The following is a 14,064-nucleotide window of genomic DNA, read 5'->3' as shown; positions in this document are numbered from 1 at the left end:
TTCAGCATATGTGCAGTAATACTTGTATGTTTTATGATGGTGAACAAAATTAATCTGAGAAAGAAATCTGTATGGCATTGTATCATTGCACTGTGATATAAATACTTGTTGAAATACCCATGAGTTTCCAAGCAGATTTCTGGGATTGTATTTATTGTATTTTAGACTGTATCCCAAATGTGAATGCTACCTGACAGATGCTTGCTTTGGCTGGCAGATGTGTTTTGCATTATAACAGGAGAAATTGTGATATATATGTGCATGCATTGCACATAATCAGGCAATATGGGCCTTAAAATAATAGGAAGTTTTTTTATGTCCCCCACCACTATAGTAGGGGGGAATATTGTTTTTGCCCTGTCTGTTGGTTTGTTCGTGTGTTTGTTTGTTTGTGCCAAATTTAACATTTGCAATAACTTTTGCAATATTGAAGATAGCAACTTGATATTTGGCATGCACGTGTATCTCATGGAGTGGCACATTTTGAGTGGTGAAAGGTCAAGGTCATCCTTCAAGGTCAAATATATGGCTTCAATGCGGCGCAATAGGGGGCATTGTTTCTGACAAACACATCTCTTGTTTTATGTTATTTTACATTATCTTTTTCATTTCTACACTGATTTACTTCCAATTGATACTGAACCTCTCTTATGACAATACGATCAATCTCAACTATGCATGGCCCCATTACCAACCCTGGTGTGCCCCCGCCCACATAGACCATGCAGACCCAAAATTGCCATTTACTATAACTTCTTCATTTCTACACTGATTTACTTCAAATTGATAATGAACATCCCTTATGACAATACTGTCAATCTCAATTATGCATGGCCCCTTTACCAACCCTGGGGCACCCATGCCCACATAGACCACGCCCACCCAAAATTGCCTTTTACTATAACTTTTTATGCCCCCCTTCGAAGAAGAGGGGGTATATTGCTCTGCTCATGTCGGTCTGTCGGTCGGTCGGTCTGTCGGTCCGTCCACCAGGTGGTTGTCAGATGATAACTCAAGAACGCTTGGGCCTAGGATCATGAAACTTCATAGGTACATTGATCATGACTCGCAGATGACCCCTATTGATGTTGAGGTCACAAGGTCAAAGGTCAAGGTCACCGTGACCCGAAATAGTAAAATGGTTTTTGGATGATAACTCAAGAACTCATACACCTAGGATCATAAAACTTCATAGGTAGATTGATCATGACTTGCAGATGACCCCTATTGATTTTCAGGTCACTAGGTCAAAGGTCAAGGTCACGGTGACCCTAAATAGTAAAATGGTTTCCGGATGATAACTCAAGAACGCATACGCCTAGGATCATGAAACATCAACCTTAGATAGATCATGACTCGCAGATGACTCCTATTGATTTTGAGGTCACTAGGTCAAAGGTCAAGGTCACGGTGACCCGAAATAGTAAAATGGTTTTCGGATGATAACTCAAGAACGCATACGCCTAGGATCATGAAACTGAATAGGTAGATTGATCATGACTCGCAGATGACCCCTATTGATTTTGAGGTCACAAGGTCAAAGGTCAAGGTCACGGTGACCCTTAATAGTAAAATTGTTTCCAGATGATAACTCAAGAACGCATATGCCTAGGATCACGATACTTCATCGTTAGATAGATTTTGACTTGCAGATGACCCCTATTGATTTTGAGGTCACTAGGTCAAAGGTCAAGGTCACAGTGACCCGAAATAGTAAAATGGTTTTCGGATGATAACTCAAGAACGCATATGCCTAGGATCATGAAACTTCATATATACATTGATCATGACCTGCAGATGACCCCTATTGATTTTCAGGTCACTAGGTCAAAGGTCAAGGTCACAGTGACAAAAAACGTACTCACACAATGGCTGCCACTACAACGGACAGCCCATATGGGGGGCATGCATGTTTTACAAACAGCCCTTGTTCATTTCTACACCGATTTACTTCAAATTGATACTGAACATCTCTTATGACAATATGGTCAATCTCAACTATGCATGGCCCCATTACCAACCCTGGGGCGCTCTCTAGGTCAAACATGCTGCCATTTCCAGTTCACACATGCTTTAATAAACAATCAGAATAATTATTTTCGTTTCTTATGCAAATTTAGAGGAGTGAAATATCAGTTGATACTTAACAAAATGTGATAACTGGCACGTAATAACAAGTATTAATCACAAAAAGATGCTGAAACACATACAATTCATACTCTTATCAAGCAATGTTGATCCTTTTTAAAACTAAGTCTCAGTGGCTGGTTTGATTCTGTAAAAACAAATAATAGTAAAAATAGTTACCTCCCTTGAAATGTTTAAAAGCTTGAAAATGTTGGTCATTGGAATGTGCTATTCATTGGTTTGATGTCTTGCAGGAAAATATTCTCCCGACCCATGCAACATCATTGTGTTTTTGATGTTTGTTGAATTGTTTATCGCATGCAACAATTATAAGTGTTCTGTTTCTTTCTATCAAGTGCGCTGTCATCTGTCGATTGTCATTGACAGGTGGTCAATAGAAATGTGACCTTTGGACCCCATTGAAATGTCTGCTAGCTACCAGTGTGTTTTGTTTCACCATTGTAATAGTATTACATATTTCATTACATATACATGTGCTTATTTACATGAAAAAAATTATCTTCATTAGTTCTTGCGTTTTGCTATAAACAAATGATGATGATGATGATGATGATGATGATGATGATGATGATGATGATGATGATGATGATAATGGTGTTGACAATGGGGGTGACGATGGTGGTGATGATGATGATGATGATGATGATGATGATGATGATGATGATGATGATGATGATGATGATGATGATGATGATGATGATGATAATGATGATAATGGTGTTGACGATGGGGGTGACTGATGGTGATGATGATGATGATGATGATGATGATGATGATGATGATGATGATGATGATGATGATGATGAATCCTTTTGTAAGCTCGTGAGTATGAATTCCTTTTTTAAGCTTGTGAGTCTTTCATACTCCCAAAATCATACCATTATTTGTGTATTTTCAGACACTGGAAACCTGGATTTGGCTGTTGACAAGTTGGATATAGATGGCAGTGTGGTATGTAGCCTGTCTCCTTCACTTTCAGTTTCTGGTATATTGATACTGCAACATTGAAACATGAGCTGGGTGGTATTGCATTTTGCAGTTTGGCAAAGGTGCATATTAAGGAATAGATAAAAATAGTTTATGATGAGTGTAGTATGGTAAAGAATAAATGAGAGAAATTTGAGTGAAAACAACTATATTAAAATATTTATATTTTTAAGTTTTTATAGTGACCGGTCTTTGTCCGTCGTATGTCCGTCCGTCCGTCCGTTAACATTTGCTCGTAAACACTCTAGAGGCCACATTTCTTGTCCCATCTTCATGATACTTGGTCAGAAGCTTTGTCCCAATGAAATCTCGGCCGCGTTAGAAACTTGTTGTGCCGGGTCAAAAACTAGGTCACTAGGTCAAACAAAAGAAAAACCTTGTAAACACTGTAGAAGTCACATTTCATGCCCAATCTTCATGTAACTTTGTCAAAATGTTTGTCTTAATGATATCTTGGTTGAGTTCAAAAGTGCTTATGATCTGTTGAAAAACATCCTTATTTGGCTATAGAGAAACCTTGTAAACACTCTAGAAAATGGTTGAGATCGGTGAAAAAACATGGCTGCCAGTGGGCGGGGCATTTTTCTCTATATGTATATAGTGGCAGTTTTCCCTTTTTGGCTCTAGAGAAACCCTGTCAACACTCTAGAAGTCACAATTTTTGCCCAATCATCATGAAAGTTGGTCAAAACATTGGTTTTATTGATATCTCGGACGAGTTTGAAAATGAAAACATGTGAACACAGTAGAAGTCACATTTTTGGCCCAATTTTCATAAACTTTGCTCAGAACATTTGTTTCCTTGATACAAGAGTTTAGAGTTGAGTTCAAAAATGGTTCCTGTCAGTTGAATAACATGGCTGCTGGGAGGGGGGGCAGTTTTCTCATTGTGCCCCCCCCCCCCCCTTTCGAAGAAGATGGGGTATATTGTGTTGCTCATGTCGGTCCGTCTGTCCACCAGATGGTTTCCGGATGATAACTCAAGAGCGCTTATGCCAAGAATCATGAAACTTCATAGGTACATTGATCATGACTCGCAGATGACCCATATTTATTATCAGGTCACTAGGTCAAAGGTCAAGGTTACAGTGCCAAAAAACGTATTCACACAATGGCTGTCAAGGTCACGGTGACTTGACTTAGAAAAATGGTTTCCGGATGATAACTCAAGAATGCTTATGCCTAGGATCATGAAACTTCATAGGTACATTGATCATGAATCGCAGATGAAATAATGATGAAACTTTACCAGGATGTTTGTCTGGATAATATCTAGGTCAAGTTTGACATTTGGTAAAGATTGAATGAACCGACTCCTCTCAGGTGAGCGAACTAGGGCCATCTTGGCCCTCTTGTTTGGATATCCTTTGCAATATGCTAATTATATTGTGTTGATAGGAAGAATTCCTATCAGTTATGAAAAGAAAATACTAAAATATTAAATAAATCAACACAATCATTGTGACAGAATGTAGACTTTATATTCATATTTTACCGTTTGGCAACTTCAGAAGTTTATGTGATTGTAATTTTTTCTAGAGAATCACATTTATACAAAGTGTTTATCTTGAAAATATTAAGGCCATGTTATGATCTGTGTCAAGTTCAGAAAAAACTGATATCATAAACACTGGACAATCATAAACAAAATGTATGTTATAATTGCAGTTTCAATGTTTGTCTATGCTCTTTCTTAAAGCAAGAATATGTTCTATGTTTTCGTTGTCTTGATAAATCTATAATAATTTTTAAGTTTTGAGACTCTAACATCAATGATCAGTACAATGAGGGGAAATTTGTGAGAACTTGGTATAATGGTCCCTCAGGTATGTTTCATGGTTTGTAGTTTTCGAGCATATAATCCACAGAACAATAATTCCTCAGTAGAAGCACACTATTTCCATGTAGTAGGTCATATATTGCACAGTTTGTGATTGCTGTTTGAACTTCGAGACCACTTCACCACTACACCACACTTCAATGTCTTCAAGCGACACTATTTTTTTGTGTGATTTTCATGATAGAAGATAGTATCATAATGGAAGACCTGGTTCTCAAAGATAATGATGTACCCAGAGAAAACCAAGATTTATGACTAACTGAGTAGCATCCACAGATTAAATGATACACCGCCTGAAAAAGGATTGAATAATACTGTGAATATTGTTTTTTTCAAAAGATAACTCTTGCATAACATTTTTTAGGAATGTAAGAATTGTCTCCCTTGAAGCTGTGCAGACATGAGACTTTAATTTTTAGATGGGCGCTTTAGCGCCCGTCTAAAGTGCTTAGTGTGAAATTCAGGTCGATACTACTAGGTATGATTAACCCAATACCCGGTTGCGTATCCGCGCAAGAAAGAGTTGTATAATTTATGCAAGAGGTTTGAGTTCTCCAATTATGTGTATTCACAAATGGCAACATTATGTTAATATCGTGTTACATTCAATATTTTCGAACGGTGTTTTATAGAAAAGAATCAATAAACAATGATCGTATTGTACGTGTCGCGGAGGAGATTGTTTATGAATGATTAAAATAGTCCACTTTCTGCTGCGTGTGGGTGACGTAGTATTTTCGCTCAGCTCATTCATAAATCTGAGGCTGGCGATAAACAAAGGGGAGTCCGTGTGAGAATAACGCAGTAGTATAAGGTTACGCTTGTTTATATTCACAGGTCTCAATTAATAATACGTTGACCACGAGTTCAACAATTATTACAGGGATACGATAGACAACATAAAAAAATGTTTCATTATCGCTAAAACTGTTAAAAAAAACATTTAAATATAACAATAATATTCTCTAAAAAATGTAGTCTTGCTGTTTTGAAATAAGGTTTGGAATTTTGTTTTCTAAATAACTTAATTCAAAACACAAGTTTAATTATAGTGTTTTTTACTTGTTAGTCGCATATACTTATACCGCATTATAATGTGTGTTATAATAGGCAAACCATACATTAGTAAAATTCAATCTGCCTTCGCACATAGAAGGAATGGGTCAATTAGGTGCTGCGTTTCCTTTGCTTACTTCAGTTAGAGGTCAATTATTTAAGTAATAGCAATCACAAGGCTACGACTTCAAAGGAATTGCGGAGCTTTCTTACATAATAAAAGTCGTAGTCGCATGGTTTTTTTTCACGGTTGTTTTGGCATTCATGATATATGAGGCTATTAATAGATGCGTCTGTCGATAAACAAAGGAAAGTTTACGGGTTATAACAACGCAATAGGTTACGCTCTCGCATACAACTCAATGACGTAGTACAGGTCGTAAAATGAGAGATTCGGGAAAAAGTTGATGCTTATTTATATCAAAGACCCATATTATCTATAGGTCAACAATAACTTCAGCTATACGATAGACAAAAAAAAGTTTCATAATTGCTAAACCCGAATATAACAAACAATTTATAATAATAATACGAATGCAATAGCAGAAGGTTAGTAGAAGGTTAAGCTTGTTTATATTCACAGTTCTTAATACATAGACAGTTGGATATGAGTTCATGAATTACTAGTAACAGGCATACTATAGGCAACCTCGAAAATGCTTTTTAATCGCTAAAACCGAAAACAACCAAATATATTATATTTAATATATTTATAACAATAAATGTCTTTTAAAAATGTAGTCGGCGTATACGCTGACTTTGAAATAAAGTTAGCAATTTACTTTTCTAAATAATTAAATACAATTAAACAAAAGTTTAACTATTGTGTTGTGTTTTTCACTTGTAAGCTGCATATTCACCGCATGAAATGTGTGTTAGCATTGTCAAACCACACATTAGTGTGAGTAAAATAAAAAAATACTACGGGAGAGCACTTCATATGTGTCCTCATATGCCTTGTTATGAGTATCTTTCTTCACTATCGAAATATATCGTATGTTTATATTTGATTTACACGCAGTTTTCTTTCAACACATTTAAATCACACGTCAATAGCGCCGTCATGCGAAAATGGGTTTTATGCGTTTCGGCAAGCGTTTGTTAAACCCAACATGTGCTTTTGCGCAGTCAGGCCATAGGCGATGCTGTTCGCTTTAAAATCACTCAATATGTTATGTTTCTCCTTACCAGAAGGAGTGATAGCTGAGTGGGCTATTTATATGATGGGCGCATATGGAATAAGACCCATTTTCACATGACGAGGGTCATTACAAATCTCATTGCGAATTGAAAATGCCACATTTAAGAACAATGCTTTTTGATACAAAATTGAATTGAAAATAGCAAACTTGTTAATAATGGCAGCCTATCCACACATTAAGGAATGATTTCCAGACATGCTGACCAAGTACGGCAAACATTGTGGTATGATAATTAAACGATTTTCTCTTATCGTGACACTATACTATTTCGCTAATGATTGTTTTCTCATCTTGGAGGCGAAAGTGAAATTCTGCGAGATGGATTGTAACGCGTAATTGTTACAGGGCCACAATTTGTGTCATTGAGCATACAGAGAGTAGTCCGGAATTCCTTACACTGAACAGTGCTACATCCTTTGAATTGAGCACATACGCAGTGATGTAGCAAAAATTCAGAGGTTGTAACTCGAATCAGCTTATTAAATATTCGAAAATATTCATGCGTGTCTGTTGGCGTTATGTAAAAGTCACTAAGATGAAAACTGAAACAGCTAAGCCTAAAAGCGCATGAGTGCTCTATACCTATGTTTATGTTAGCGTTGTTGACACCGTGTGAACTGCTCGGGTAATAAGTAAAGCATAAACAGCAATGTTTATATACTTTTATTCCTCCATATACAAGATACGAAGATTGTTGTATATTTTGAATTTGTATATGGTGTCAAAAATCAAAAGTTTTGTACACGGAACTTTCATTATGAATTTATATTCTTGGTGAGATAGTCATTTGATATAAGAAAAAAATATTCCTTTAATATGGTGACTGCACATTTTCTTTATATTAAATTATCATTACCATTTTCATCATACTTTCTATGCTGTCAGAACTTCCAAAAAGCATGTTGTTTTTATTTTGTCTTAGTTATTTCTATGAAATAATAAGGATGATAAAAAGTGCACACAAAACTCGACCCGTGCGCTATGACACACACTTTATAAAGTTGAATGGCGTGTGTTCATTTCAAACTTGCGATTGATTTTCAAAAATGAATTGCGTGTCAAATTATGCAATAGCGAACATCTTCAGTGCCTTCAGCGCTTTGATTGTAATTTGTGTCGTCCAGCCCTTATCTAACCTATTATTGTTTCTTTCGATTTTCCAGTATGCCATTCATTCAACATTAATATACATATCATAGAAAAAAAACACATTACGTGCCAACATTTAATCAATATATACAACATGTTGTGGTGGGTGGTAGTGCAATAAATTTAGTGTTTATTTGTCGATTGGATTGTTGTCACGTTGATCATGTCCTGATGCAGGGCTTTGTGGAGAACTGCTTTTCAGTAGCTTTGAATGCTTTCAAGGAATGCTGTTATACTTGTATGCTTGAAATAAAGCCTGGTTTTAAGAGAACTGTGCTGAATGCATGTGCAGTCTGCACTGGCTAATCAGGGACAACACTTTCAGTCTAAACTGGTTTTCCTTCAGAAGAAATTTTCTCTAAATCAAAAATTCCATAAAATCAGATAGTGTTGTACCTGATTAGCCTTGTCGGACTGCACAGGCTAATCTGGGACGAGTGTTGTACCTGATTAGCCTGGTCGGACTGCACAGGCTAATCTGGGACGAGCGATGTACCTGATTAGCCTGGTCAGACTGCACAGGCTAATCTGGGATGAGCGTTGTACCTGATAAGCCTTGTCGGACTGCTCAGACTAATCTGGGACGAGTGTTGTACCTGATTAGCCTGGTCGGACTGCACAGGCTAATCTGGGACGACACTTTACTCACATGCATTAACCCCAGTTTTCCCAGAAGGATGCTCAATACAAGCATACATGTAGCTGTCTGACATTTAAGATGGTCGCAAAGATGTTTTTATGCCCCCGGTAGGGTGGCATATAGCAGTTGAACTGTCAGTCCGTTTGTCTGTCTGTGTGTTCGTCCGAAAACTTTAACATTAGGCCATAACTTTTGCAATATTGAAGATAGCAACTTGATATTTGGCATGCACGTGTATCTCATGAAGCTGCACATTTTGAGTGGTGAAAGGTAATGGTCATCCTTCAAGGTCGAAAACCAAAAAATACAATCCAAGGGAAATAATAAGCTTTAAAAGGGAGATAATTTCTAAACCTGCCAAATGATATATTGAAATTTTGTTTCAAAGCGGTGCAATAGGGGGCATTGTGTTTCTGACAAACACATCTCTTGTTTTTTAACCAGGTTTTCCGAAGGAAAAAACTGGTTATTAGATTGGCAAATGTCGACGGGCGAGCTGGTGGGCGGGCTGGCGGGCGGGCTGAACAAGCTTGTCCGGGCCATAACTTTGTCATTCATTGTGAGATTTTAAAATCATCTGGCACATTTGTTCACCATCATTAGACGGTGTGTCGCGTGAAAGAATTGCATCAATATCCCCAAGGTCAAGGTCACACTTTTAGTTCAAAGGTCAAAAATGGCCATAAATGAGCTTGTCCAAGCCATAACTATGTCATTCATTGTGAGATTTTAAAATCATTTGGCACATTTCTTCACCATCATTGGACAGTGTGTCGCACGAAAGAATAATCTCGAAGGTCGCCACGACTAAAAAAAATAGATTTATTTTGAAACAAAGGGGGTTAATTATAGACAATCAGTTCAATTTGAGTTGTCTCCCTTTATCAGACTTTTTTCCCAATTGAAAACCTGGTATTGTGACAATTTTGTCCCTTGTTAATCTGTTCATTGATAAAAAAATACAAATTATATTAAATGGTGGATACAAAATAATAGTATTTCCACATTTTTCATGAATATAGGGATGGAATGTATTTTATTTTGAATAATATTATAATTTAGGATGAATATTATTACACTAATAACAATAAAAAAACGTCATAAAATGATATTTTATGCATGATTTATATTTATAAGCATTTTATAGCCTTATAAGTAGAACCCTCATAGGACATTTGCTCCTTTATTACCCACAACTTTTTGGCTTCACAGATTTTTATGACATGTTGTTTTTAGCTCGACTATTATATATGAAATATATATAGTGGAGCTATCCTACTCACCCCGGCGTCGGCGTTAGCGTTAGCGTGAGAATGAGCGTGAGCGTGCAAATGTTAAAGTTTGCATACCGCCCCAAATATTTCCTATGCCCCTTGACATATTGCTTTCATATTTTGCATACTTCTTTACCAACATGACCCCAATCTATAAACAAGAGCAGACAACTGTATCAAGCATTTTGTAAGAATTATGGCCCTTTTTCCACATAGAATATGCATATTATTGATACATGTAACTCTATGTTAAAGTTTGCGTACCACCTCAAATATTTTCAATGTCCCATGACATATTGCTTTTATATTTACATATTTCTTTACCAACATGACCCCAACCTATAAACAAGAGCAAACAACTGTATCAAGCATTTTGTAGGAATTATGGCCCTTTTTTGTCTTTGTAACTTTGGATATTTTGTAAAATTTTGTGTATAGATCTACTTTACTTCTTAAGTATTAAGGCTATTGCTTTTAACCTTCAAATACTTTCTGACTATCATGATGTTACTGTACCTGGCAAGTTGAATATGACCTTGACCTTTGAATGACCTTGACTCTAAGGTCAAATTAATAAATTTTGCTTAAATTGCCAAAACTTCTTTATTTAAGATCAGATTCGATTCATACTTTGACAAAACAACACTTACCTGACATACCTTATGGACTCCACCCGAACAATCCCCCACGCCCCACTCAGAATCCCCCCCCCCCCCCCTCAAATTTTTTTTTTTCTTTTCTTTTTTTTTCTTTATTTTGAAAGATCATCTATTAAATGACCACACACCCACATTATATCCCCTTCCCCATGATGGCTTACGTTATACTGTCAAGCACTCGAATAGTCGAGCGCGCTGTCCTCTGACAGCTCTTGTTTTATATGTACATGGTTTTACTGGAAATATCTTGTATTTTGTATCAGGGCTATTGCACCTGAATATACATGATGGGGGGAAGGAAAGCCACTTCAAATTGAATAGTTCTTTCAAAAAGGAAGAATAGTTCGAGAAAAACTAAGCAATTTTGTAATGATGAAGGAGTGTAAAATAGTGTTTTTGTGGATCCACAAGGCTATAGCCTTTTTAAAGTGCTCTAAGTTTTTTGACCATATCAAGGATGATATAAAACTATTGGCCTCTCCTTATCGTCTCTCCATGAGGTATGTAGATCATAAGCTGTTATTATCGCAACATATTGATCCTGGGTGATGACCGAGTGATGACCATTGTTGCTCTTTAAAATTGTAGTTTACCATTTACCTTTAGAGCATCTGTGGTCGAAGCTTGCGTTGGCTGTGTTTAGCTCACCTGAGCGCAACGTTTGTCACAATCATTTCCCAGAGGTCAAAATTGACGCCACCCTAGATGTTGCTAGTTTCACTTATATGTATGTGGTGAAGCTTTATAAATCTTCTGCTCTAAAACTGTAAGTCGAAGATGCTTTCATGTTTGTTGTGTTGTATCATTAGGTGGTCTTCCACCAAAGTTTATTGTTTAATTTTTGCCCCTGGGGTCAACATTATCTTCACTCTGATGGGAACTTGGTTGCCTTACTTTTTATGCCCCCCTTCGAAGAAGAGGGGGTACCATATTTTACCATGCATAGCGCGCAGTTTTTTACCTTCAAATTTCAAAATAAAAATTCAGTGCGCGTAATACATTGACACAACGCTTTCCTGGTTGCTAAATTGCAAACAATCCATTTCGTAATCGTAAATCTTCACAATTGCCGCCATTTTTTTATTGCAGAAAACTACACCCTATAATGTTATAGACTGAAGGGCCAGCTGTCGAAACAACAAATAGCGGGAAAGGGTCGGAATGAACGGGGTAGTAACAGTTTTGACAAAAATTAAAAGATGAAAAAAATGTCTTTGTTGGTGTTTTCACACTTCTTCATTGATTGTTCATTTAAAAAAATTGAGGTATATCGATCCCCGCGTCTTCGCGGTATTGTTTGTTAAAGTTTTTGTTGTCATGAAAACTCGTTGATTTGCAACGCAAAACATCTTATTTGAACTGACGCTAATTATTTCAATCATATTTCTCAACTTGGTTTTGCTTTATTTTGATAATTTAATCCAAAGTTTAATGTTAGCAATTCCGAAAATTTGCACTCTATGTGAATTGACAGTTTGACGTCATCAAAGGAAAGCCGCTTCCTGTCTGAAGCAATAAAGCGACAAGTTTCTCGCCGATAAAATTGGCTTCGTTTGTCTAGCAATCAACATGCCAAACCAATCGTGTGTTTGTTCCTCAATGGCAATTGTCCAATTAAATAATAGCACGCGCAAAGCTCCGCCTTCGAACCTTTTGCAGTAAACGGAGGTGGAGTTTAACGGTAAATTAAGCAAGTGTTTTACGTAAGTTGAGTTCCGATTTACCGAAATTACTTGGCCCTGAGCATTGAAACGAATACATGTATCAATGATTTTCCGATCTCTGCATTAATATGCTGCTGTGCTAGTATACTACGTAGGTTACAAACCAACAATAGAGATATAGACTCGTTTTATTGTCTTTCAATAGAGACAAACAAATGATATTTGTCTAATGGCTTAACGCTGATAACCCCAACTGTATGGAATTGAGCGTTCGGGTGAATTGTTTGTCTCACTATAAATACTTATCAACTAGACGCAGTGAAGGTGCGAAAAACCGGGTCAAACTGGATTTAATGGGGAGCATCTCTTAATGGGGAAATATTTAAGTCGATGAAAAATAAAATGGGATCCACGGACGATTTGCGTAAAATTGGACATTGCGATGTTGCGGTCTGCAGAAGACTATGTCATACGATGTTGTGAGCGGCAGGTAATGAAAATGTCACACTGTTCAAATGTAAGGAATAGGTTATAGTGGTTCGAATTTAACGCGCAGGGGTCTTGAAAAAATACGCGCAGTGCGCGGCAGTAAGGACATATACGGTGAATAATCTTAAAAATTGTCGAAAATATAGTGCTATGCAACCCATGCTCCTGATTGTATAAACGGTCCCTACTTTAAAACAAAAAATTAAGCGCCCGAAAAACTCAGATTAAATGATTGGTGGCCATTTTCGGCCCGATTTTCAGGTTTTTGGTCTTGAATTATTTTTTTAGCTCACCTGAGCACAACGTGCCCATGGTGAGCTTTTGTGATCGCCTTTTGTCCGTCGTGCGTCCTGCGTTGTGCGGCGTCAAAATTTGACTTGTTTACTCTCTAGAGGTCATTTTTATTGTCCAATCTTCATGAAATTTGTTCAGAAGATTGGTCTCAATGATATCTTGGATGAGTTCGAAAATGGTTACGTTTGCTTGAAAAACATGGCTGCAAAGGGGCGGGGCGTTTTCCTTATATTGCTATATATGGCGATAGTAAAATCTTGTTAACACTGTAGAGGCCACAGTTATTGTCTGATCTTCATAAAACTTGGTCAGAAGATTCATCCCAATAATATCTTGGACGAGTTTGAAAATGATGCCAGTTGGTTGAAAAACATGGCCGCCAGGGGGCGGGGCATTTTTCCTATATGGCTACAGTAAAACCGTGTTAACACTCTAGAGGCCACATTTATTTTCAGATCTTCATGAAACTTGCTCAGAAGATTTGTCCCACTGATATCTTGGATGAGTTCAAAAAGGGTAACCTTTGCTTGAAAAACATGGCTGCCAAGGGGTGGGGCATTTTTTTTTATATGGCTATATATGGCTATAGTAAAATCCTGTTAACACTCTAGAGGCCACATTTATTCTCCAATCTTCATGAAACTTGGTCAGAAGATTCATCC

General features: G+C 37.1%; 1 protein-coding gene across 7 annotated transcripts in view; it reads left to right on the top strand.

Moving 5' to 3' along the window:
- The window catches only part of LOC127871092 (nuclear hormone receptor HR96-like), a 243,932-nt gene that overhangs the window by 73,295 nt on the left and 156,573 nt on the right, over positions 1–14,064 (top strand). For all 7 annotated transcript variants that reach the window (XM_052413761.1, XM_052413769.1, XM_052413766.1 and 4 more), the window contains one exon: positions 3,047–3,099. Coding sequence is in view for 5 of the 7 variants with exons in the window: in XM_052413766.1 (XP_052269726.1) it covers positions 3,047–3,099 (53 nt within the window). In the remaining 2 variants the exon portion in view is untranslated. The remainder of the gene's footprint in view (positions 1–3,046; positions 3,100–14,064) is intronic.

This window comes from Dreissena polymorpha, chromosome 3, assembly GCF_020536995.1.
Source record: "Dreissena polymorpha isolate Duluth1 chromosome 3, UMN_Dpol_1.0, whole genome shotgun sequence".
NCBI classification, from domain to species: Eukaryota; Metazoa; Mollusca; class Bivalvia; order Myida; family Dreissenidae; genus Dreissena; species Dreissena polymorpha.
The sequence above is the reverse complement of the archived record's forward strand: the minus strand, read 5'-3'. Positions and strand labels throughout refer to the sequence as shown.